Below are 27,410 nucleotides of genomic sequence, written 5' to 3' on the forward strand. Positions count from 1 at the left end.
TGGGAGAGATAAGAGTGCAGGTTACTAACAGTGGTGTGTTTACAGTGCTGTACTTGCATCAGTGGACAGCTGTGTTCCTGCCAATCTCGTTGACTGTACAGGAAAATACAGGCATCTCCAAATAGAATCTCTTGTAACTACTTGAATTGCTTAAGAAAAGGGCAGATAAAGTTTTAAAATAAACACGTGAAGTGAGACTAACGAGCCTGATAAACGATGAACAGCTTCAAAGCAGCCTGGAAATTATTTGCAGCTGCTGAAGCAAAAGGAATCTGCGAGTGGTGCACGCAGTGAGCACTGTGCCATGCTGGTAGCACAGCCCTCAGTGCCTGTGCACAAGGCTTGCTCCTGGCAGAGCTGAACCTTCCAGCTACTGCTGTATGGCATACAGGGGCTGAGGAGCAAGGGAACAGGGCCGTGAAACGTGCTCTTAACTAAACAAACCAAATCACAGCCGATGCTGTTACTGCAGCCATTCATACTGAAGCATTTGGAATTATAGTTCGTTCCAGTTTAAAAAAAAAATTGTTCTACAATTGTAGAAGACTACTTCTGTATGGTTTTCAGAGACTTTAGGCAGAACTGTTGAAACCAGTGTTCCCTCTGAGCTCTGCCTGGTGGCACAGGCTGGCACCAAGCCTTCAGCACACAGCCTTTCGGCACATACCTCCCACTGCTTCCTCTCTGCATCCTTTCTTAGAACGGGTGTTACTGATGTTATTTCAGTCCTGATCAGTCTCATTTGTCTAGACAGGAAAGAGCACAGTTAAAAGTGTCATTCTTCATTTATAGAAGTGGCTTTATTATGAGAAATTAGGATGGATCTAATTGCTTACACGTGTGTGGGCACACAAACTGCTGGTCCAACAGAGCACCACTGGGAAACATTTGCAGCACAATCCCAAACTGTTTTTGAACCTCTGGCAAGTTCTTTAAAGTGTGTAACACTGCAGCAAACATCCACAGCTATGATCTCCATAGGCTGTACAGTATTTCTTTGAAGTATCATTGTAGAAAAGGGACAGTCTAATTAAAGTATAACATTTGATTGTCAAGGCAGTATTTTACAAAATGCAATAAACGTGATTATAAACCAAATTCTCAGCTTTACAGAAACATTCTCTTGCATACAATCTTTGTTTCAGAAGCCATATTTGTGCAGGAGGCTTTTGCCATGCCACGTAATTCCTGACTTCATTTGAAAATGGAAATTGCAACCATCACTAAAACCAAGATATGTAGAGTTGGTTTCACTGCAGCTGACGAGCGTTCGAGCTCCTGGTACAGAGGGACTCTGGGGCACGAAGCAGGTCTTGGTTTGACAGAGACCTCTGGGAATGAGAAGTCTTGTTTCAGAGCGCTGAAGTTAGCGGTGTTGTCAGGTATGTCCACTGTCTTCAGCATCGATTTAAATCCTGGTACCGTAGCCTGGGAACGAGCACAAAAGATTTCGTGTTTTAAACACAGAGTTCCACTTTAAACTTGTTTACAGTTTCAGGGTATAGGAAAAATGTTCTAAACGTAAGTTGAGCTAAACAAGAGGAAACAACAAAAGCTGAGCTTGGAATGTTAACAGAACACTTTTTCTCCCCACAGTTCCCATGGCTCTGCTAATTTTGCTTTATTTGGGTCAGTGCCTCTCAGTGGATGAACCATCTTGCTTCTTAATGATGTTCTGGGTCAGGGTGTTGCCCCCTGTCGCTGTTGATGGAGATTGTTTGCCTCTGGGGGCTGAGTGAAGGACTGCTGCCATACTCCTTTTGCAGGCTGCAGTGAAGGGTGAAGGGGACAGGAAGTGGAGTGCATGGAGGAGGCTCTCAGGTGACGTTGAAGCCCAAGGAGGAATTTACCAGCTTGATGTTTGAGTGGAGGGAAGTCATTTCCCTGGGAAGTGACAGAGGAGGATTCTCACTGCAAACCAGCTGTGGGTTTTTTTGTTGTTGTTTTGGTTTTTTTTGGCTCAAAGACCACAGGAGCACCTCAGGCAGTACAGAAGAGGGAATCCTGCAATCACACTTGAGGACAGATCCTGGGCTGGCACCTGCCAGAGACTGCATTGTACAAATGCCCTCTAATGTCTCCTGACACCACCCTCAGGGGAACAGCTGTCACCAATGGCATTGTCAGCCTGCTGCTGCTTGGGGCTATATGGATCCCAGCCTCTGCTGCCTCAGAGCTCTAACACTTCAGGCCAGCCCCAGCACAATCAAGGAACTCAGCTGGCTCCACCATCCAGTCGGTGGAGTGCTATTTCTGGACATCCCAGGGACAGGAAATCTTACCACATCTAAACATCTTCTTACTGCTGACTCAAATTTTAAGATTATTTCAAAAGAAAAATCTGCCAGTGAGTCTTGACAACTCCTATATTTGACTCAAGCAAGTCCAGCTTACTCAAAACCCTCGCTGTGCTCAAGGATTCAAAGCACAATCAGAATAACTCAAGCAGGCAGCACACTTACGTTGATCACGTACTTCCCAGGCAAAAGGAGAAGAAAGTACTCGCCGTGCTCGTTTGTCCTGTAGGGGCAGATGTGAGGCCTCCCTTTGGCTTCCACGATTGCGTTGGGAATAGGATTCCCATTTTTATCAGTAACCTGACCTTTGACTCCTATGAAAGAGAAGGAGGAAAGATAACAGTGTGTACATGTGACAAGCTGCCCTCTCTGGCCAAGTCGGACTGTTTGCTGCTGGATGTACTTAAAGGCCACTTCAATGATTTCAAGCACATGTAATAATATCACCAGTACTTAAATCTTACTGGAGGAAACTAAAACAAATTCCTTTCTGTTGTCATTAGTAGCTTCCTCTGACTTTAGAAAACAGCACTGTAATCACAGAATCGTTGAATGGAGTGGGTTGAAAAGGACCACCATGATCATCTAGTTCCAACCCCCCTGCTATGAGCAGGGTCACCAACCAGTTGACCAGGCTGCCCAGAGCCACATCCAGCCTGGCCTTGAATGCCTCCAGGGATGGGGCATCCACAACCTCCTTGGGCAATCTGTTCCAGTAAGCTTTGCTTCTAAACCTCATTTGCTGAAAGCACCATACATACTTGTTGGATGCATTCTCACAAACCACCCTAAAGTGAGCACCATCAATAAGCAAAACAGTTGGATGTTCATGGCAATGAAATGCGACATCGGCAACAGATCTATGCAAACCCTTTAACTCACTGCAAAATATCTCCAATTCAATAAGCAGATTTTCTCTGTTTCAGCTGTGAAGTGCAGACCCAACTTAAAAAGGCCTTAAAAATACAAAATCCAAACAGCAGAGATCCTTGAAACACTGAGTGCCTGCATGTACCCATTTAGAGACCTTTGGACTGTCCCAGGGCAGCTCCCTGAAAGGCCCATCCCTTCCTCCTGCCCAGTCACACATTCAACCCCAAGCAGCACTGTAGGAGCGCCTGCTGCCCCACACCCAGCACAGCCATAAGCTGTCCTCTCGTACCAGCCCTGGCCTCGCAGCAGTCATCATTCAGGTCCTTTCCTGAATGCAGGAGCTCCCAAGGTTTGTGCCATAGCCAAGAGCCCCACCACCGGCCCCAGCTGCTGAAACATTCCTACTCTGCCCACCAGCCCAGCCTCAGCCTTATCTCCTGCTCCACTTGGTACCTACCTAGGTGTACTTGCTTTATATATTCAACCAGAGCAACTTTGTTGTCTCTCCAGAATTTCTCCAGCTGCTCTGCTGGAGGATATTTACAGCATGACAGCTCCAGTGTGATTTCAAAACACTGTCCCCAGACGTAGTTGTAATCTTGCATTCCACCTTAAAGGGAAAATAAAGCAAAGTGTTCAACTGCAAAGAAGTACCAAAGGTCAAGCAAGATGAAAAAGGGGAATGAAAAGTGTTGCTAATTGCATCACACCTGTAAGAAAATCAGCACATAAAACAGACAAATTATTCCTCAGTGCCACACCTGTATTTACTGCTTCCTCTGGAAAAGCAGCTTAATAACTCCACAAACACTTGTAGAGTTTCTTGTTTTTTAAAGCACAGTGGTGTCTTGGAAATTATGACATTTAATGTTGAAGAAGGGTAGGTCTTTGACTCAAAAACTCACAAGGCTTTTCAGGCTCTCCCAACCCAATGGAGATGGATTGATTCAGGGGTTGGCATTGAGTCTGCCTCTTTGAGCTGTCCCAGGAGCCCTTTAAGGTGCCAAAGCAGCACTCAGGGCCAGAGTTTACAGGACCCATATTCTATTTGGCCATGTGTAAACAGAAATGAAAAAGATTTATTTCAGTAATCTTTTTTTTTTTTCCCTAAGGGTAATATAAGTGCCAAACATTTGTTTTCTTTCTGAAAGGAGAACAGAGGTTCTCAACTTGGTGCCGGAGCAGCAGGCAGTATATGTGTGCAATATATGCCCTAAGAAAGGATACAGACAAAGCCAGAGCAGAAACTGTCTCATTTCACTCTTGTCACTGCTGATGAGGAGTCTGCTAACCTGTGTCCTCTCAGATAATCCCTGTTGGGGTTGGCTTCCTCATTTCTCACTAGCTACTCCAATCAATCCTTGCAGTCATTGCCCTTATCATCAGGTGGCAGAAGCAAGAAGGAATCTGAGGTAGCTGAAAAAGTAGCATGGACATTCTTACCTTCCAGCTGGTACCAGGAGTACCCATTGGTAATGCCATCTGGGAAGGTCTGTCTGCTGTCACACCCAGTCCCTTTGTACATGCTGGCATGGTTGAAAGAATAGGTTTTTGCCAGGTGAACAAAAACATCATCATCTGGAGACCTGCTGTAACCATTTGATGTGCCAGTAACTGCAGAATGAAGACAGCCATTGTAATTCTCTTTACTGATAAAACATACAGCACCATCTTTTACACAGGATAAGAACTTCACAGATAGTCAAAGCACGCAGTGTCTTTCAATAACCTATTTTGTCCTTGATGTTTACCAAAACCTGCCCATCCCAACTTAAAAGCTGAAAAATACCTTGTAGAAAACCTTAAACATTCTGCATTGGTAGAGCAAAAATTCCTAAAATGAATCAACTGTGGAAGAAAGAACTTGTTCCAGGCTTACCTGAGTTGCCGTTATCGAATGTATAACTGGCAACCAGGGCACCCCCATGCAGGTTTGCTGAAAGAACAAATGTTTCATTTTTTATCCAGTTTATCACTGCTTGAGTCTCTGGCTGAATGATATTGTTGTTATTTTCAAAGGCATCGGGAAAATTTCTGTTCAGATCTTCTCCATTCTTATTGTACCTTAGGAAAGAGAGAAGGCACTCCTGTTACCATTTTGCCCATAGGCATCTCAACAGCACCAGCCCAACAGAACTTGAGAACTGGGGCACGCTGGTGCCTTCAGCGAGCAACTAAGATGGCCATTGAAATTTATCTCCTCAAGCATTCAGAAAATAGATTTCAATATGCTTTCTGCAAGCACTACCCACCTGGAGAACTCAGAATTCTTTCTACCTAGAGCACCATTTCCCTCGCTCCTGGTGTTGCCATGGCCAAAGCTCCAGGAGAACTAGTAGCTCATGAGTTTGCTCTTTCTTCACATTCCAACTTCATCCCTTTGACATTTCTTCCAATTCTTTCACTCTCTCCTCTTCTTCCCCCTCTTCTAGCCAATTAAATTTTTCCTCCCCTTTTTGGTCATTGCAGTTTATGTTAAAAAATGCAGAAGTAGTGCAAGATGCAACTCTGGGTTACATTTTCCCATGTGAGACTTTTTTTTTCCTAGCACAGCACCTATTAAAGCAAGCTATGTTTTTGTAGTTTTCCCTCTTACTAAGTAGATCTGCATTCAGTATGCACTGCAAACACGAAGAAGGGTTACGCAGTTCTCCAACTGAAAAAGATCTCTGTGGGTGGACATTTTTTTTTTTTTTAATATAGTACTCTAAAGGTTTAAAGAGGTCATTGCACTTCTATTCACAGCCTGGGTCTCCTGCCCAGAAGGTCAGGTCGTTATATCCTTCTGACTAATTTTCTCTGACCACACCACATACAAACATCTGCGTGACTCACTCTTCCAAAAACTGTCCTGTAACAGTGACTCTTCTGAACAGCAGAGGCCAAACTTAGCCCTAATACATCCACTGGACTATTCTCTCCACTCAGTATGATTCAGCCTCTTTGCTAACTCCAATTATTACCCCACGCCCATTTCCCTTACCCACTCCCACCCACCTAAGCCACCCATACCTTCCTCGTGAGTAATAACAATCGGGCACCACTGTAGCTTCAAAGCCATCGGGGTTCATCGTTGGCATGATGTGAATCCGGGTATTATTGAGTAGCCGGGTAATAGCTGGGTCACGTCCATAGCTGGTCACCAGGTGCTCTATCAGATGGAGTAAGATTTCTCTCCCTACAGTCTGTAAAAGAAACGTAAGTTTTCTTATGTCTGCTGTAGAAAGAAAAAAAAAACCCAAAACATTCCAAACCCCACCACCTTATACATGAATAGTTGGAGGTTTTTGTATGGTTTCAGTTTTAACTGGATTACACAGGTGTGAAAGAGCCTTCTGGTCAACACTGTTTTGTTCCATGCTCTCCCTCCAATTACATTTAAGGTAATTTAAAAGATTCAAGGAGTCACTAGAAGATTTTCACAAGGGTTTTAAACCTGGATCAACCAGAACTTTTTGTGTGATGAGAAACTGACTGTGTCAGCTACACTACTTAAATCCTGTATAGATAAGGCACAGCCTTATCAAAACCTAAAACTGCAGAGGCTGCTTGTTAGGGATCACATGGGCCTGGAAACGCAGCACTGCATTATATCAGAGGCTCTGCAGAGTCAGCTCTGTGCCAAAGCCTGAGGGACCCTGGGTCCTGCACACGAGCACTGGTGCTGTGCATCACCCCATGGCAGCAATAGCTGAGGGGGAAGGAAGGAGCCAGGTTTTCTCCTTGTTCATCTCCTTTTCTGTGAAGTCAGCTCTAATGCAGGCTTAAGAGAGTCTGATTCCCAGTACGGGAAATAGAGAGACGCCACTTTTGTTGTACATTGTTACAAGGCATTTTATTGTCATAAACACTGGCACTGGGAAAATGGAATGGGTACGTGCAAATCCTTTGGCAAAGATGGAAGAGCCTTTTTGATGTAACCTTTCAAAGGTTAGGTTTCAAAGGGCAGTGGCAGAAGGAAGCTAAATACCCATTTTTGTTCATATGAACTTTGATAAGTCACAAAAACTGTTGGGGCATCTCCCCCTTTGGTGTGCTCTGGCAGATTTCAGAGAATTGAGACCAACATTGCTCTGTGCCAGCATCCACCAGCACAGCACGTTCGCTGCACCACGCTTTCCGGGAGCGCTTTCTATAGCAACATGACCCATGCCTCAAGGGAGCTGCAGTGTTCCTAATCTCAAACTGGAATGGGAACAAATCAAGACTTGCAACTGGATGTGCTCTGCAGATGGCTTATCTCCACTCCTCTCCAGGAATTGAGTCTGGTAAATTACTGCAAGCTCTAATTCCAAGCTACGGAGTATCTCAGTATCTTTTTAAAATGAGTCCTGCACCACTAAGACTGAAGTACCACAAATGATTCTTTCCCTCCTCCTAAACTGAGAAACGTGGTGTCACATTACTGAAGGAAACTGGTCAACCTCATCTTGCTTGCAAACTGGTACAAAGTAAGGTAAATAAATGAAGGTGAAATCAGAGGAAAGGAAATGTTGTTCACAGCTGTTTGCCGTACTAATATCTTGTTTGGTTTTCACTTCAAGTGGCAAATCCTGCTCCAGCTGTAGGCATGAGTGGGAACACAAACATTATCCAGCAGGAGCTCTGCCTGCAAGAAGACAGGTTGGTACTGTTGCACCACTACTTAGGGAGGGACCAAACTGGGTCTCAGTTATTCAGCAGCTGACATTTATCCCAGGAAGAGGATGGGAGAGCAGCAGTTCCAAACTGCTCTGCTAAGCTGCAGCTCACACCTCTAGAAGCATCACACTAAAGATGAGCAATTCTGCAATGCTGCTTGTATAAGGAAAAATGACTTTTTTCCCACCTTGCTCTGAGTAGATTTGTTCCTAATTTAATTATTACCTGTCAGTTCCAGAAGGTCTTCTGCAAGGCCCCATCCACTAATCTGCTGGGGGAAGCAGCACTAACAAATGCATTGACTGTCCCAGTAGCTAGTGGTTCTTTTTCTGGACCCTACAGCAAGCAGACTTGGATGGGGGGGATAAAGATACTAACTTCCTCTGTTGCTGGCAGCTTACAAATCAGCACGTGGGAGCCAGACCACTCCACAGGTCTGCTACATTTACTCTGCGAGGTGTTAGAAGGTATGCAACAGAACCTGTCTTGTAGAAGCAGCTCAGCTCCAGTGCTGGGTGATAGACATCTTGGGAAGCAGGCAAGGGAGGGGGGAAGAAAGGAGGGGAGAGATGTCAGCCAGAGCATGGCCGTGGGCACCAGAGATAAAGCAAGCACTCAGAGAAACAAGAACAGCCCTACCACACAGGAAGCTGAACTGCAGGCAAGATTGGGCTGCTCTGTGGAGGGAGTGGGAAAGAGCGCCCTGGTCCTACAGTACTTCTCCTCAATGTCTGGTAAGAAAAGTACTCTCAAGATTAAAAAAAAAAAAAGTTGAGAAGCAGAAAAAGAAAGGGAAAGATGCAGAAAGAGAAGGTGGCTGAAAAAGGATAATGTTCATAAATAATGGCAGTTCAGCAGTGCTTAATGGATGATGTTCATGGTAACTTAGACTTAAGCCCAGGCTTGTTAACACATAGAGCACTAAACAATCCTATTTTATAGGATCCCTTGCATAGGGATCCTATTGCATATTGCCATACCCAAGTACTGAGTACCAGAACAATTCAGCTACCACCTGCCACAGAGGGTACTTACTCTGAGCTGTGTGTATTACCACTCTGTTTTGGTAGAACAACAGAAGAGTATTGCTTTGCTCCAGAGTACCTCCAGAACTCCCAGTAGGTTTCTTAACAAAGCACATCTGGAGGTGTTTGAAGGAAGGGGAAGGGAGTCTTAGTTTGAGAAAATGTAGCTCCAGTTTTGACCAAGCGCTCAGAAAGCACTTAATGCCCAGCCAACATTTACCCTGACAAGTTCAGCTGTACCTGTGGAACCAAGCTACAAGTTTGGTTTTTTTTTGGTTCTTTTGTTGTTGTTTTTTAAACTTAAGGGCTTCAAATAAATCTCGATATGCTGGAGGCAGGCTGCTAAAAGTAACATCAAGGACAGATACCTCAACACACCTCTTACCTAATACATAGATGTGGGGAGCAGAGCAAAGATTTCATGTCTTTGGTTTTAATTGCATCATCCTAAGGGCAATGGGCTCTCATCCAGGTGTACTATTTTGCCACAGCTCAGATGAGCCCTTTTCCCCACCTTTAGGGACAGTTAGATTCTTTAGGGACACGTTAAGATGCTCTGCACTTTCAGCTGTCCAAGTTTCTTTGCGTGCCCCAGAGGGAGAGAATCATCAGAAAAGGCTTTCAGTGATCCTCAGGGGAAGTCCTGAAAGCAGAGCCATGTGTGTGCTGGGACATGGATCTGCAGGGTGTGACTGCCCTTCCTGTAAACACGTACCTTAAGCCTACTGACAGTCACTTCTGGCACAGCTGGGTCAGCACCCAGCTCAGGTGCTGAAGCATTTAAAGAAGCCTGAGCTGCAGCTTGTTAAAAGATTAAGGTTAGCTGTGACTGTACCTGTGCCCTAACGCTTCACTCCACCACATCTGGTTTTAAAGCTTTTTTATTATCCAATAATACAGACTTAATGCCAGGGGACTATGGGTGGATAGACGCTGCCCATTTTTTAAGATCGAAATTCTTTCCTTAACCATGGCCTGTTTGGTTTTCTTTTCTTTTTTTTTTTTTCAGTTGATCTATGTTGAAAGAGATCCAATCCATCAGGTAGGACCTGTTTTGGAACAGCACAGCCCTGCCACTCTCCTTGCTCCAGCCCCAACTCCCATACAGACCCACGTAAGGGAGCAGCATTACAGTAGAGAAACCAGCAGCCCTCAGGCTTATCGCTGAGATGTCACACATGTAAGGCATTCTTTTTTAACACTTGTACAGCATTAATTATTATGCACAGCTGTGACACACCCCACTGTGTTTGTCCTACTTTAGTAAAATCCACCAGTCTTAAAGGCACTGTTCATACAAACGCCATTTGGCAAACACCCATTTCTTTCTACACCAGTGATCACCATGGAAATACCAAATATGTGGGGACTGCAGTTTGTTTTACAACCGAAGAAAGTAGCAGCACAACACCAGCCTGCTTTTGAACTAGCAGCTGGTGTGAGTTGTTTCTGCCTGGGCAAATTCTGATCTGCACAACTTTCACCTGGTTGAGACACGGGTCACTGCTTTTCCCGTTGAGGGTGAGAGTTGAGATCAGAAAGGTAACTGAGGGCAGGCAGCAGCCCTATGAGTGTTGAAAGAGATCTCAGCAGTGTCACACTTCCTTGAAGTAAGGTTAAAAAAATACATCTGGTTGCTGGGAATCCTGAAATGCCACGTGCCTCCAACCTTCTTTATATTGCATCTGCTGATACTGAAAGCAGGCAGAAAATAGCTCCCTATGTATTAAATATAAACATATATAGGATGTCTTGTACAATACATATAAATGACAGCAGAATATGTCCTGAGAATTCATTACAGCAGATTTTATAGTACATGGATGCAACCTTTTGCCCAACATTGTGATAAAAAAATAATGTATTACCATATGGGGATATTTTGGTAGCACAAATGCAGCTCCTACTCACTTTTGGAAATAAAGTCACAACCCTCTACAAAAGAGTCACTGTATTTTTTTCCTGTTCTTTTGTTTTTGAAAGCTCCAATTGTCACAATAGAGCTACTCTAATCTGGAAACCCTACTGTGGAGATGGTTATGTCCATAACATAGGGTATAGCTGCATGAACTTAAATCATGAGGCAAGCCAGTAATAGAAACACACTTTCCTTCCACGTAGTCTAGTCCAGGCCCACCAGTACACAGTGAAAAAGAGACAAAATACTGCTGCACTAAGTTATTAGAAGGGGATGGTTTCAGAGAAGGATGGTATGAGTACTGTCACCCTGGAAAATGGATGAATTCTGTGATGACTGGTGCTACTGCTTGTTGTAAGCATGCTACTCTAGCTACACATCTATGTAGTACACTACAGAGAACAAGCATTATCACACAGATAGCTTACACTCTGTTTGGATACACTTTGCCCTAGAACCATATGAATGGTTTAGAAAGAGCCTATTAGTGAAATCCTGCAGCTTAGCTTTGCAGACAGCAGTACTGCTGGTCAAAAGTTGCACGTCTCAAAGCATCAGGATTTGGCATTGGTCAGTGTGACAAGGAATGAGTTTTTCCCCAGAGAGGAATGTGCAACTGCATACATAGAATAGAAACTCTTTCAACGAGAGCACAGCCCTGGGACAGGAGAGAGCTGCTGCCTAACTCACAATGAGCTGCAACTGAAAAAAAAACAACAATGAAAAACACAGTAAGTCACATCACTGCTCCCTACAGAGAGGAACAGCTGAAAACCAAACCAGACAAACCTCTAATTTGCTTTGAACTGTTTGAAGTCCCAAATCAGTGCTTTGATTCAAACACAGGGACTACCACTGTAATGAACGGGCCCCAGAGCAGCAGGCAACCTCCCTCATCTTTAATGCAAACTTCATCGACATTTCACAGGCCTACGGGTTTTGTGCAGCCTATTAGTGCATTTTGACTCAAGTCCAGCACAGAAGTCCAGACTCAAGTTCCAAGTGACAGAACGATCGCTAATCATCAGTTTTAGTTTGGCGTGGGCTAAATAAGTACTGCTAAAAATGATGTCCAACTTCATTCAAGCACAGAAACAATGGGAAAAGTCTCCTGTTGCACCTCCAGGGATGCAGGGCAAAAGTTCACTCTGTTTGGCAATGGCTGTCACAAGACAAAATCATTCCGCGTTGGCCAGCCATGTTTTATGGTATATAAAAAAAACCTTAACTTACTCTAAACATAATCTTCCCAATTCTGAACAAAGTGCTCCCTTCCTAGCATTACGTACTCTCGTGGAGCTTCCCTCTTTGGTAGTCTCCCAATTAACCCAGGCTTCCCTCCAGCAGCACATGAGAACAGCCTGCACACACAGAGCTCAGGCTTCCCAGTGCTTTTAGGAGAAGCCTACTGACTGAATCAGAGGTAAGTGCTGTCTGTATTATTGTGACAGCTTAAAGGGGGAGCATCAGCAATAGAAGAGAACTGAATTTCCTCGCTGTGTACCACTTATGGAAAGCATCAATGAAGCACCAAAGGAATTCAGAGATCAATGAGGCTGTAATCCAGCAATCTGAAGTTATGAAAGTCTGTGGAGCACAAGTTGGAGCTTGTCATACAGTTAATGAAAAACTTATCTGCTTAATCTATTATAGGGGAAGTTGAATCCTTCCCCAGTGACTAGTCTAACAGAATCTTAGATTATGGGAATAAATATTCAAATTCTCCAATGCGGCTCTATATGAGGAATTCATTTCCTGCCATATGAAACACATTTATGGTCAGACAGAAAAAACAAACACCAAGTGAGTATGACGTCCACGCACAAAGAAAGGCAAAGGTTGGGGGCCTGATAAGGAGGATCAGCCTTAATTCTGGAATCTTTCCTAGGTGCGTGGTTGTTCTGATGAACAAGCCAGAACGTAGCTCATTAGAGAGTCACATAATACAGCACCTAAAGCTCCAGTGCTGTTAGCTCAAGGAACAACTCTTCTCAGACAAGCTTGTGAACAGCACTTAGATGGTTTCTTCATTCGTTATAAAGTTAACTTCAAAATCTATATCCTAGATAGCAAGCCAGGTTGCCCGCTCTCTAGCAACCCCTAACCATGTAAGCACGTAAACACTGAGTGTCTCCACAGCCCAAGTTTCTTATGCACATCTCTGTAGGTAGCAAGAGTACCAGGAGTGCCCCATTGTGAATGCTTCAAAAGGAGTAGCTGCAGGAATCTGCCCTTATGTCCAGTAGTAGCAGATTTGAAAGGCAAGCCACTCTGGACAAAATGGCATTCTCCCCTCCAATTCTTTTCCACCAAAACTGGCTCATCTGTAACCAAAGTCTTGAAGCTTTCTCCAGCAGCCCGTAGGGACTGTCCCACACAGCTGCAATCCCTAAGCAGCCTGCACTCCCCTGCTGAAACACAACAGGTTTCATGAGCTGCAGGCTCTGTTTTGGGCATCCAGTACCACATATCCATTTGAGGCTGTGAATCAGCTTCCTCCCACACGAGAGTTAAATCCCAAAGCAGTCAGACTCCCAGCAGCACTTTGAAAATGACCACTGTTGAACCAGGTAAAATTAGTTGAACTCGGGGAAAATTCTTGGCATGGAATGTCACAAGTGCCTCTAGGTATGCAAGTGCTCAGGCACAGCACTGATAACAGAAATAGCTTGTGATCAGTAATACTTTACACTGGATACACTTCCAAAACCAAGGGAAGTAGATGAGTAGGGAATTCAGTCTAGCGTATGAAGACAGTTTTTGCCACTTCTCTGTTGAATTCTTTACCCTTGAAATTAAAGTCTACATAGAAATATATGGTGTAGTTCAATTTTATCCAAAACATACCTAATAAGAGCAGGGAAAGCTAAAGAATAAGGGAAATAGAAGGCAAGAAAAGATCAGAGAGAAGAGTGAAGCTTGCAGTTTATTTCACATTTACATATTACACCTGGAAATCTCACAATCACCATTCTTCTTCTTTATCATTAATAAATGATTCTTTCCAAGGCAAATTAAACCTGAAGTTGCTTTGCTTTTTGTATTCACTGTGTTATCTTAGGTAAATGTATTTATTCCTAGCTTAAAATTAAGAGAATTTGCCTCCCTAAAAATAATTTATTTGGTGGTTCACAAGAATTATTTTTCACTCTTAGGATGGATTTGAAGAGCTCCTTCAGTCATACTTCATGCCCAGCTGGTAACAAGCAGACAATTACATCTGATTCATTGCCAGTAAAATTAAAGCCTTTGGGTTTATTCTTATGGAGAAGACAAAGCTCTTTCTGTTTGAGAGGTCTTAAATGTAATGATGAAAGATCTCCCAAAACACTTCTGCCATAGCAAGGTAACTTTTTTCTTGAAATTCTTTGAGGCTATTTCTTGACAAAGAAATACGTGTATACTTTGATAACAAGCAGCACACACCTGAGAGCAGTTCACCTTAAACTTCTAGTAAATATATTTGATATAAGTGACATTGCAAAAGTTGTAACGTACCTCATCCCCATGCATATTAGCAACATACTTGAATTCTGGAATGCCAATCTTATGTTGGGTTGGAAACCTTCCCAGAACAAGAACCCACAGGTCTCTACCTTTAAGAGGGGAAGGGGAAAAGACAATTTTTTAAACAAAGTATAAAATGATACAGAATTTAAAGAACAAAAAAAGTACACAAGAGTTGGTCATCAAGAAGACCAACAAGTTTCCATATTTCATAATTGCAGCGACAATCCTGTAGTAGTGTTTTCAAGTAGATTTATTTACAGAAATACTTGTTAAATTAGTCATAGGAACCACTGTTCTGTCTTCCAACTGAAAGCGTGCAGTGAATCCTGAAATGTCAAGAACATTTAAACAGTGGTAGGAAATAGGAAATATATATTTTTCTAATCAAATTTTACAGTGAAGATTGTCAATCAAATTAACCAAGCAAATGTATAGTATTTATATATGATACTTGTCACAAAGAAGAAACTTTTTTCTTTTTTTCCCCCCCCTAATTAAAGACAAGGTAGAAAAGCTGAACACATACATGAATTACTGCTCAGGGAAAAAATAAAAAGGAGCTGGCATGCACAGAAACACGTCCCAAAAATTCACAGTGTAAGAACTAGCGGCAACAGAAAGAGTGTTAGTTAAGATCATTAAAGACGCACAGGAAGCTGAGCTTTATTTAAGTAATAAAATAAGTAAATATTTTGGAAGTCCCAATTGAAAATGGGAGAGGGCATTTTTGTTGTTGTTATTATTAGTAGCGATATTGTGGCATTTCAGAGCTCTTCTACACAACTGTGCTTCCCACTATGCTGCTCCCTTAGGTGGGCCAGCACTGCTTTCAGCAGATGGCAGCAAAGAAACCGGACCAGTTCCTTGACAGCAGCAGTCACAGCCTGTGGGCTGCTAATGGCCAGACCTCTCATGCATATTGCCTGTTCCCAGCTCTCACACACTGCTCAGTGGGACCCACGAGCTATCTGGGAGGAGTCCAGCTGTTATTATTTATCAGCAAGAATACAGAGCATTACTTCCTACACTACTGTGGATCATTAAGTCTGTAGGAAACTCTGGAAGACAGCAGTTTCCCAGAGGTAGATCCCATAACACTCGTGGTCCAGCGGCAAGGAGCCAGTTACATGGCTAGAAAGAAAACAGGAATGCTGCACCAATTGTAGTACCTTAGCAAACAGGAGACAAATGTTGAAGAGAACCAGAAGCACTACAAGATGTACTGAAATAACTGTGAGATGATTAAAACTGAAGTCAGTGGTTGCCAAGCTAAGCTCACTTCACAGGTTGAGTCGGAATCTCGGATTAATTAGGATCAGGAAGCAGTGAGACTGCAATGCCAGCAGACAGATTGAACAAGAGTGCTGTCAGCGTTCCCTAGTTGTCTGCAGTCACTCCAAATACGTTGTTATTCAATCCTTGCAAACACAAGGCTGAGAGATGCCACCACTGACATCCACTACAAAGGACAACGCGAGCAAGCAGTCGTCCGGAACATCCAGAAATAAGTTTGCAGTAAGTGCTTTGGTGAGGAAGCTATTCAGCTTTGTTGTGTGCAGAGCTACTGTTTCATTAACAACAATAATAAAAGTTCAACTTCTGTAAGTCTAGACAAGCAGCAGAGTGGAGAAGCCAGATACTAGCTTTTAAGCACATCTTTCTTCAAAAAGAGAACGGAAGCACCGGCCCCCAGAACCCTGGCCCTTTTCTCCTCCAAAACTCAGAGGTCCCTCCCAACCCCAGCCATTGTGCAATTCTGTGGAAACAAGACAAGTCTTACTGCAGAAGTATGTTTGGAACTAGAAAAAAACAGCAGTACTGAAAGAAAACATGCTGCTTTTATTCATAATCCAGCATGCATGAGAGTCTGAACCTGATTTCCATGTCTTTAACATTATCCTCTCCCTGGCTGCATCCAGAGGTAACCCATAGTGAGCTACCAAGAAAGTCCTTCCCTCTAAGCCATGCTCTCCTTCCTTCTATTGGAAAAATAAAAGAAAATAAACTTAAAATATATATATATATTGGACATTCCTCCCTAGTGTTTGGCTTCTCAGTTGCCATGCAGTCTGCTGCACTGGGAGCTACCTACCTGCTTCTGACTGCAGCCTTTCCACCCCAGCTCAAACCACAGGCTCAAACCTGCAGCCTTACAACATGCAGCTTCTCTGGCCAGGGGTTGGTCAGGTGAAGCAGCAGTGCTAAAAAGCATATCCAGCATCTAAAAGATTATGGTGAAACTATAACATTAAGGTAGCAGAAGACCTATACAAGAGATGTGCCCCAGCTCTCTCTTCTAGATGGAGGTGAATACAGTTAAGCTGTAGATCACTTATTTCCTACAGGGGAGGCATACACTTTCTATAAGGTTACAGATCCATCCAACTCCAGGACTGTTATCACAGTGAGCACCAAGCACACAGGCAAGTCTTTGAAATAGCTTAGAGCCAACAGGTTGAGTGTATTATGTGTCAAAAGCCCTCTCAGAGGAAATGAAATATGCGTCAACTAAAAGCATTTGTTTCCTCAAATCGTTTTTCATTTCCCATACGAATACAAAGCAGTGACCTAAAAGGTGAAGCAGTTGAAAGTGGGATCTGAACTTCAAGCCAACCAATATATTAACTATGTTTGGATTACTTTCCTATATCTAATTACGTAGCATATTAAAATACCCAACCAGTTACAATAGACAAGTTGTACTGCAGTCCCTAGAAAGGGAGGATCTTCTCACCAATAATCAGACATTGAGATTTGCCTCTGCTTCCTTTCAAACAAAACAAGACCATCAGAGCTATCTCAAATCTGACCAAGGGCAAAGATGACTGACATGCACATCCATTGCACGTAGGCTTTTCAGGGTATCTTACAAGCTAATGTAGAACAGCACCCTATTTTTAGCAGCATTTGCACCGTACCGTAGTTTTAAAGCAACAAAAACCCATCAATTCTACAAGCTATTTCTGTGCCACTTAAGGCTTTCTGTAAATGAAATATTCTGATTTAAAACAAAGAAAAACAATATATTTTTTAAAAGCCCACATTTCCAGTGCCTTAGAATCACAGAATGGTTAGGGCTGGGAGAGGCCTTAAAGACCATTCAATTCCAGCCCCTGCTGAGAGCAGGGACACCTCGCACATGACCACATTGCTCAAAACCCCATCCAACCTGACCTGGCCTTCTAGGGATGGGGCATCCACAGCTTCTCTGGGAAACTTGTTGCAGCGCCTTGCCACCCTCTGAATAAAGGATTTCCTCCTGACATACCCAAATCTACCCACTTTTAGTTTAAAACTGTTACATCTTGTCCTATCACTGCATTTCCTGACAAACAGTTCTTTCCCAGCTTTCCTGTAGGCTTCCTGTAAGCATTGAAAGGCTACAATGAGGATTTCCCACAGCCTTCTCTTCTCCAGGCTGAATAAGCCCAGCTCCCCCAGTCTGTCTTCATAAGAGAGGTGCTCCAGCCCTCTGATCATCCTCATGGTCCTCATGGGAAGCACATGGAAGAGCTAAGTATAGACTAGCATTAAGTACTGATCTAAATTGGTCTTTCCAGCATGAATGTTTAGACTGTTTACAGTTTGTGTGCATGAGGGCCATCATAATGATAAACACTCCCATGAACTGAGACATCAATTATTTTCTGGCACTTCCAGCTTGTGAGAAGCATTAAGTTTACCATTAACAATTAAAATAAATTCCTGGGTCTGCTCAGCCTGCAGTACTGGATAGTGTACCTACAAGGGATGATGTAAGATTCTTTCCATATAGCAGTAATTTACTGCATATAAGAAGATCCAGTAGATAAAGTTTCCTTTAATCAGTAAGCCCTAGATAACTCTGTTTTCATAGTCGAACAGCTAAGCCACCTCCCATGCTTTGCATCAACTGAACATACACTGAGAAACCATTCCTCACTGCCAAACCAGAAATTATTTCAGCTAATCACTGAACTATATTGCAAGTAATCAAGACAAACTTGTGTTTGTAATTGCGTTGGAGCAAAGCCCGATTATACAGCTTCTGGTAGGGTGAGCAGATTTATTGATGAGTTTTCTACCTTTGCCACAGCAATATTCATGACACGGTATCAGTATTCTAAACAGACCCACAAAAACTGGGAATTAAAACAGAGAATTGAAACCAGTGTCCAGATCAAGTGAGAAAGAAACCAGATTATCTGTAGGCCTTGGAGACTGGGTTACACTCCTTGTTTTGCCCTGAAGTTTACTTCTGCTTCTCTTCTCTTTGTTCTTCATGGTTCCATGTATGAAACAGAGTTGTTATTTCAAAGGCAGTTGTGGCTAAGAAGCGAAATGAACTAACTAGACAATATGCTGTCCATACCCACAGACCCAGCCAACCAGCTTAAATGTTTGCATGGAGGTCTACTTTAATTAATGAAAAGTAGTATGCCGACTACAGTTCTCCCAAGCTGACCATATACATGCTACACATCACCTCAGCATGGATCAGCATCACTGCAGATCCTATCCATGAGGCACTCCCTTCCTAAAAAGGCACAAGGCAGGGAGAAGAGAAAGACCAATGCTAATTAGAAGACAAAGTCCAAAACCAGTTCATGCTGGCTCCAAATCTGACTAAAAACTAATTTGAGTAATGCAGCACTGAACATAAGTCATGCAAAACTTGTTCTGACTTTGACTGGAAAGTTGAATTTTTAGATGTCTAAATCAAAGCCTCAGGTATGAAACTATGTGGATCCATTTCCGTTGCCTATAAAAAAACATGATGCAAGCTTATGAAAAAAGACAATATGATACCAGTCATTATATAAATCAAAGTAAGGACCTCAAGCAATACTCTTGAGATGTTAAATAAGCCACAACAATTTACATGTCTTTCTATTTCATATCCTCTTTCTTAAGCAGAAGTATTAAGTTTTCCCTCATGTTTGACAAGAAGTAGCAAACCATCAGGGTGGTTTATCCGTAAACATGTGTTTCTAAACTCTGTGGACAGCCATCTTAGTATGTATAGAGCAGTTAAAAAGCATAAACAATTTTGTCGTACTTCTTCAGATTGCTATGCACTACTGCTATTTCAGCAATCTTGACAACTTAACCTATCAGGGCTTCATTCTATCGTGCACCACACAAATTACTTAAGCACATGTTTCTGTCCCTAAAACATATGATCAAAGCAGTGCAAGATAAGAAGGGGGACTAAAAAAACAAGGTTTTGATCTATGAGAACGTAATGGGGTGGTGGTTACACCTTAGGCATAGCTTATATCATATCAATCATACTTGATTCCAGTATAAGCAGAAGAGCTTCAGCCTAGATTCCACGACGAGAACAGCAGTGAAATAAACATACCAGCTGATGTAACAGCTTCCACTGCAAAAGCAGCCGCTACTATAATTATGGCTTGACAGAAGAAAGAGAAACGATGCAAATAACTGCCATGTGTATTACTTATACAAAACACTGCGGGGAGACAGGTTGGTATGAGTTGCTCCTCGGTAAGTTCTTCTGTAGACGTACCACAGTTCCCACACAATCCCTCAAACACTCCTTAATCCACTTTAACAGTGCATACTAATATTAGAAACATTTCCTTAACTGTATTTGGCAACCTTCAGCTATGTCTTTGGGTACTCCATCCTAGTATGCAACACTAGTGTAAGTCCAAATTATTACCATGCAAGATACTAATTGATCTTGACAGTTTTCATTGCAGAACTGTGTCAGGGTATCTAACAAACAGCATGGGACACCTCTTTTCTGAAACTTTAACTACTTAGATTAGTCATCACCAATCCAAGCTGGGCATCTAAAGCTATTTTTAAATTTGTCTCTGCAAGAGGATTGCTCGACAGCACACACAACTTGATTCAGATTCCAACAGAAATTGAGAGTTAGCAGCACGTTGAATGATTTTGGTTACATAAATAATTAAAATTAGGTAGTACTGCAGAAATAGCATTATAGACACGAGCAAATATGCAAGTTAAAGCCAGCCAGACTGTTGTATAAAGTATCTTCTAGGCTACAGTAAGTTAAAAAAAAAAAAAAAAAAGTATCCTTCAGGGATATAAACTTTGTAAATTATCAACCAGTAGAAGGCAGCTGTGTTTGCTCAGGAAACACACATCCTAGATGTACAGTTTATACTCTGGATAACCTGCATACCTGAAGTGAGGGTCAGACAGATGTATAAGCAACTGTAGCACATCAGTTTACCCTTGCTGTCAATGTACCATGTTCTCATAGTCTACTGACGGAAAGGTTCATCTAAACACTTGGACTGGATTTCCATTAGTAATGAATGACAAAACTGATATCCCAAGAGAAGCTAGGACACTTCAAACATAAGAAACTGTTCAAGGTATTCTGAAGCGCTAAAGACAGATCAGTCACATACATCAATTGTGCAAGACTAACAGTGTTCAGCATGGTGCATATATAAGCAGAACAAACCCAAAAGATCCTCAGATAACATCAGATTATTGTGCCCAGCCCATACCCCAAAAATCAATAGCGCTTCTTATCCTGCAAAAGGGGGCAAAGGTCTCACTACTTGTTTTGCTTTCCCAAGTACCCTGCTTAATAGAGAAGCTGTCAAAGAGATCATACTTCACAAGAACTATTCTAGACACACTGTTCCTAATAAGGTTGCAGCCGAGAGTGAAAATCATCGATAAGGAAGTGAATGCTTAATTGATGTCCTACCCATGCTGTTTTGTTTCAAGGTGCTAGGACTACCCTGTGCTCTCCATTTCCACTTGTCAACCTTCAAGTGCTAATGCAGACATCCCATCAAGAGATGCACCGACATTGACAGTTACTGTGCTGATTATGCTGTTTGATTTCTTGCTTCTGGTCTCTTTCCTTGTATCCTTTCTTAGAGGCTTATGGCCATCTCTCTCTGAAAAGAATACGTATCTCTAAAGGTTATATATAAACAAAAATAATAATTTCTCTATATTCAGTAAGCACCTGTTTCCAGAGACTGTATCAGCCAATTTGATTTAGAGTCAGCAAGTGATAAGCAAGATGGCAGGACTGACCTCAGACACAAGTCATTTGTCATCAAAGCATTTGAGAACAGAAAGGGGTCAGAACAGCTCATAGTTCTTGCTTATCTACCTAAAGATTTACACATCTTTGGTTGTCTGTGACACCTATAGCTGCTTAAACAATTTCAGGGGACTTGTATCTTATGACAACAATCCTCTATTTCCTATGTATATATGACTCGCCATGCAGTACCATTTCCAGTTCTCATAATCAAGCTGATCCTACTCATTATATATAAAAACATGGAAAATTGCCAACACAGAGCAGTTTCTACAATAGCACCTTGTATTTGAACACAAGAAATAGAAATAAATTTTTAAAACACCCAAACAAAAACAATCCAGAAGGGAACACTGTTTTTAAATTCATGTACACTAGTCCTATTCAGTGCTGGTCACTGAGGGGAAACTCCATGGACACAAAGAATTACCCTAAACAGGCATTCTCTGTTACTTACACTCCCTGCTTTCATATTCACTCCCAGAAACCAAACAAAACATTTATCCTCCTCACCAACTCTTGCTTCTATTAGCACAAGATTTTAAAACCAAATTTACAGATGTGTAATTTATAGTATTTTCTGAGAGAAGTATAAAACTGGTATACTCTAGTAGTTTTCAGAAAAGCAACCGTGTCCATAAAATAAAGAAATGCTATCAATTCACAGTAACACACTGGATTATCACAAGCAAAGTATAATGCAAGCTAGGTACAAGAAGGAGGATGGTCTCAATGTAATTTATCCTGATTAAACGGTTTTATTTGGCCTAGGTTTTTGTTGTTGTCGTTGTTTGTTTTTTTGTTTGTTTGTTTTGTTTTTAAATGCCAAAGGCAGAGGAGGCCAAAACTATTCCTGCCATTCGAAGCCAAGAGAAGGAGAAGAAAACCAGGAGGACACTATAAGCTGTTGCTCCTACATGGCTCGAAAGCTACTAGTATACATGAGGGCCTCAGTGTTGAGGTACCTTGCCAAGAAACTTGCTAAGCATATCTACTTAGGCATCCTTGGCATACTCTAGACATTGTATTTGTCACTTTTTTTGTTTTTAATCAAACCGTTTGGAGAGGAAAAAATGCAAGATCAATTAATTTAAACAATACAATTGTTATTATCACCACCTTTGCTCCTGGTTTAGTTAATAAGTTACCTTAGTTCAACCAGTTGCTTCTAGATTCTCTCATAATGGGTTAAAAAAAATCTCTCTAGGAATATTAGTGACTTCCTTTCAGGAAAGGCAATCCATTTTAACAAACATGACAGGAACATCCAGGCAGTGTGACTACCAACAGCAAATGAAGCAACTTAGTCCTTTCTCTTGTCAAGGGAGCGTGTTCTGATGGTCTTTGTTTCCTTCTGGATTTTAAGACCAGCCTAATGCAACTGTGCATCAAAGCAAGATTTGTACTGTAACTTAGTTCAAGTCATCACAGTTAGGAAATGCGCTTTGTCAGAAACACCTGATTTGTATGTATTTGGAAGTATTCTGTGCTTAACATATTCTTGGAGTTTTCTCTAGCTGTTCATGACGAAAAGAATACTGAACCAGACTGAACTTCTGAATGACACAGTAGGACTCTATTTCTTATTGAAAACGGTGTTTTCTTTATTTTATCCTTAGCACAAATTTTACTTTTTCAGATCTGTACAAGCTCTCCCTGCTCAAATGTTTCAGGTAACTGCAGACCCTAGGATGCAGAAAATATGTATTAGGAACAAACAGGAAAAATAACTCAACTGCCCTAAATCCACTGTGAACTCAGCATGTAATGCAGCCACTACAATCATTCCGTTAAATAACTTCAACTGCCACAGACCAAACTTCTCCATAACAACAAGAATTTGCAAGTAAGCCCTGGACATCAAGCTGCAGAACTTTCTTCTTAAAGCATAATCTAAGCTCTGTCCTGTCTGAATTACTGCATAGGTGGTAAAAGTTCCTGTGCCCGAAGTGGAACCATTTACCGGCAGGGCAGCCTCTTCACTGAGAGGGAAAAGAGGGCTACAACCACACCTACACATTTTTCTCTCCTTTCAATTAACTACCTAATTCATAGGAAGTTGAAAAAAGCAGAAATAGCAACTGCACACATCCAACTTGCATTCACAAGGAAAAATCCAGCTTTATAAAAAAGAATCTAGATCTCTTCTGTGCATGACCAAATGTAGTAGAATGGTCTAAGGAAGAAATGCTTCAGGGTTAGAAATTGCATCTTGCCTACATACAAGTATGCTCATACTTGTACTCACTGAACTAGCTGGACACAATATGCCATAACTACATGTAGTAAAGCTTTAATTAGGAAACACTGGGAATCAGCAACACTGTTAGCCTTAGGTGCCTTCCTGGACAGGAAGAATGCAAGGTGTACTGCTCTTATCCTGCAAAGCTGCATCACCTGGAGTAGGCGAGGAGGGATGCATTACTGTGCTCCCCTTGCAAACAAGAGGAAAATGGTTGATCATCTGGGAAAAGAATAGGCATCAGAGAGCAATCCTCTTTCTTTACAAGGAAGCCTCAGACTAGAATTTGTTTTAAAATTTAAGATTTTGTACTGTAAGTTGCAATTCAGCTCATATCATTGAGCTAACATAATATTCACCCAATTTTCCTTATTCTCAGGGAAATATAGACAGACTTTTGACACAGTCTGATAGCAATAGGACAAGGGGGAACAGTTTTAAACTAAGAGAGGGCAGATTTAAATTTGATGTTAGGTGGAAGAGGTGTTAGGATGGAGAGGATGGTGAGGCACCGGAGCAGGCTGCCCAGAGAGGTTGTGGATATTCCTGACCCTGGAGGGGTCCTGGGCAGCATGACCTAGAAGTTGGCAACCCTACCCACAGCATGGGGTTGGAACTGGAAGATCATTAATATGCCTTCCAGCCCAAGCCCTTCTGTGATTCTGTGAAGATCACCCCTCTCATTTGTATGGTTGGAAATGTACACACACAGACACACACACACACACACACACACACACAGACACACACACAGACACACACACAGACAGACAGCTCCAAAAAAGCAGAAGCCTCCAGAAAGTAAAGAGGGGGGGAAAAAAAGGTAAATTAACTGTCTTTTGTGTAACTGAAGCTCTTAGAGTATTGAGCTCTGTTTTGCCCTTTTTTGGGAGGTGGAGGGTTAGGTAGTGTATGTTTGACTTTACATCTTCTACCTACTTACTTTCCCAACACCTGATAAGGGATATGTAACCAGACATGAATCAAACTATACCCACCAGCTGTACGTGGTACTTTCAAGTCACAAAAGGCTGCCAGCATTGCTACTGCTGATAATCACACCCAGTCATCACTTCTGTCTACTTCTAAGCAAACGTGGAAACCTGCAGAGCCTTACTGAGGGAAAAATAGAATAGCTGTACATTTACATCTTTACTACTCTAAATAAAGGAAGAAAAGCTTAACAAATACATTCTGCTCCCTGCTTTCTAGTTGTCCAGAAGCAGAGAGGAGGCAGGAAAGCTGTGATTTTCCCCACAGCTCAGATTATAGATAAACTCTGCTCACAGTAACTATATACTATTTATAAGTAGATCACATTTCCTTTCCAAAGTTACAACAGAATGATTCCAGTACAAGAAAAGTTTTTATACAAAAAGCATTTGGACTATGTTGCTAAGACAGGTTTCCTTCAAGCAGTTGTCTTTTTTTCTCCTTCCTCCCCTTATTTTCCTCTCTTAGATAGTATTTCTGGTAAATTTCATAGAGAAAAAAAAACATTTCTGACCATATTTTCTATAAGAATTGTGTTTGAGTTGCATTTGCATGCACACACACTTCCATCATTACTTTTTTAGGTATAGGAGACCACATAGAAGGCAAAGAGGACTGACCAATTCATAGGAAAGGTATGGAAAGAGATTTAAGCAAGTTATTTGTCCTTCATTGCAAGAGACTTACAGTCAGTTTCCACACCTCTAAGACTGACTTCTTCAATGTTTTAATCGTCTTTCAAGCCAAATGTGCAACACTGGCCCAAGCTAAGTACTCTTTCAGAATTGTGTAGGAAGTGTAGGCAGTCTGTCAGGGCATTGCTGACAGTATGAGGTCATTTTATCAGGCAAAAAAGTGTAATGTTAGGCTATCAGAATTAACTGCATCCAAACAACCAATGTTGCATTACAGTAGTCAAAATGCTGTAGAAGGTGGAAGTACTGCGGCTCTTCTGTAGTCAGACATGTAAGGCACATGCAGTTACATCAACTCTGCTAAGTAAACTGCTAGAAGAAGCACTCAGAGGACAGTGGGGAGAAAGGAAAAAATAGAAAAGAAGCAAGAATGGGTAAAAGTAGTAATCACAGTAAGTTTTAGAATGCCTGTTTTTAAATGAAACTCTAGACTTGAGCAGATTACTTAAGTGTGTTTTAAATGGGGCCATTGGAGTGGGAAACATCCCATTCATTTTTGTTTCTTAGAATGAACTTTGAAAATCTCAATGCTTATATTATCTACACACGCAATGCTTGCATGATGAGCCTGTGATTCATAGGACTGAGGAAATCTGTGGGGTGGGAGACAAGCAGGGGGAAGAGAAAAGGAGACATTATCAAGGATTGGAGACAGGAGGAAGAACATTTGCAGCAGTCACTCAAATGGAAGAAACACTAATACTCTTGTATACACAAACACCTCTCTCACTATGTACATGCACAAAAAGCCCCACAGTATTCTCTGTAAAGATATCATATTCTCTGTGGATATTCCTCTAGGCAGTTTCTTTTTTTGTCTTGAAAATTAACAGCTGTCATTATTATGTTTATGTTTCCTCCCTCTTTTTAGATGCACTGGTTCTCACAGTGGTTTGTACAAACATCAATGGGTAGCACTGAGAAACTCACCTCAAGGTATACTGGGTTAGGTGGAGCTTTCTCATTCTCTATTAGCACAGTGCCAGTACCCCAGAAACTAACCAGAAGAAACCAAAATATGCATCTACAAAACCTTAGTGCTCTACTGGAATTGTTCTTGTTTCCTCCAGCAGGAAAACTTGTTTTCTAGTACTTAAGAGCATTTGGAACCTAAAGAGTTTCTGATAAAAATGTAATACATTTACAGCTCATGGTAGTATTGATGGCAGTAACCCAGGCTCCTTACATACTATACCATAAGAAAAGCCTGAAAATACCTTCCTATTTTGCCCCCAGGTAGTCTGTATATGTTTCACTCAAATTCTATCAATATAGAGACTACACAGTCTCTAGTCAATCACACAGTAGTCAATCTTTTATAATATTTTAATATAATAAAATATTATATTAAAATATTATTATAAATAATTATTATAATAAATTATAATTACAATTACAATTATAATTATAATTAAATATAATTATAAAATTAAATTATAATCATAAATAATTATTATAATAAAAATATTTATAAAATATATTCACTGGAATGCAACAATCCAGAACTTTGTTCTCCTCTGTTAAATAGTTTCCCCTAAACACCTACAGGCATTAATCACACAGTATCAGCACAGTTAGCAGATCAGCATCAACTCCTCATACATCTCAGGCATAACTCCCACTGACACCTGCACAGAATGACATTGAAGCAGCTGTCTAGGTTCTCCAACTATACTACAAAGTAGGCACACACTTTCTTCTGTACTACACAGCCCTCACTCACTACTAGTGTGCTCCTCAGCTGAGTGACAGCTGCTTATGAGATGCAGACCTGGGCATGTGGCATTCTCTTCTATTTTCTCAGGAGGGAAACACATGAATGTGGGCAGGAAGGTGATGTGGTGAGCTCCAACAGGCACCTCCTCTGAACCAGTGAGAAACCTGGTCTGCTGGCAGCACTGCCAACTATGTCTTCATGTAGACATATGTATGCATACGTACACACACAGCCAAGCAAGAATAGCTTGCAAGTATCAGCTTCTCTTGATAGAACAGGGATAGCAGAATGCTAATAAATGAGATATTCTTTTTTGTTTACTATTAAGAGTTGGAGATGTGCTCAAGATCAATGGGTGGGAATTTGCCAATTCAAAAGCAACAAACGGTAATTGAACAGTAAACAGGATGATTAAATCACATAGTTCTGCCCTTAAAAAAAACACAACACA

The 27,410-nt window shown here is 41.7% G+C and overlaps 1 protein-coding gene across 4 annotated transcripts in view; it reads right to left on the bottom strand.

Moving 5' to 3' along the window:
- Positions 1-549: 549 nt before the first annotated feature.
- The window catches only part of CPM (carboxypeptidase M), a 33,486-nt gene continuing 6,625 nt past the window's right edge, over positions 550-27,410 (bottom strand). For 2 of the 4 annotated variants that reach the window (XM_048933607.1, XM_048933606.1), the window contains exons 3-9: positions 14,253-14,350; positions 6,183-6,355; positions 5,050-5,234; positions 4,614-4,784; positions 3,628-3,780; positions 2,463-2,611; positions 553-1,428 (exon numbers count right to left, since the gene is read on the bottom strand). In XM_048933607.1, coding sequence (XP_048789564.1) covers positions 1,195-1,428; positions 2,463-2,611; positions 3,628-3,780; positions 4,614-4,784; positions 5,050-5,234; positions 6,183-6,355; positions 14,253-14,267 — 1,080 coding nt within the window. In that variant the 5' untranslated portion in view covers positions 14,268-14,350 and the 3' untranslated portion in view covers positions 553-1,194. Of the gene's footprint in view, positions 1,429-2,462; positions 2,612-3,627; positions 3,781-4,613; positions 4,785-5,049; positions 5,235-6,182; positions 6,356-14,252; positions 14,351-27,410 lie in introns of all 4 variants that reach the window. The other 2 variants (XM_048933605.1, XM_048933604.1) reach the window with 2 other exon arrangements.

This window comes from Lagopus muta, chromosome 1 (genome assembly GCF_023343835.1).
Source record: "Lagopus muta isolate bLagMut1 chromosome 1, bLagMut1 primary, whole genome shotgun sequence".
Classification (NCBI taxonomy): domain Eukaryota; kingdom Metazoa; phylum Chordata; class Aves; order Galliformes; family Phasianidae; genus Lagopus; species Lagopus muta.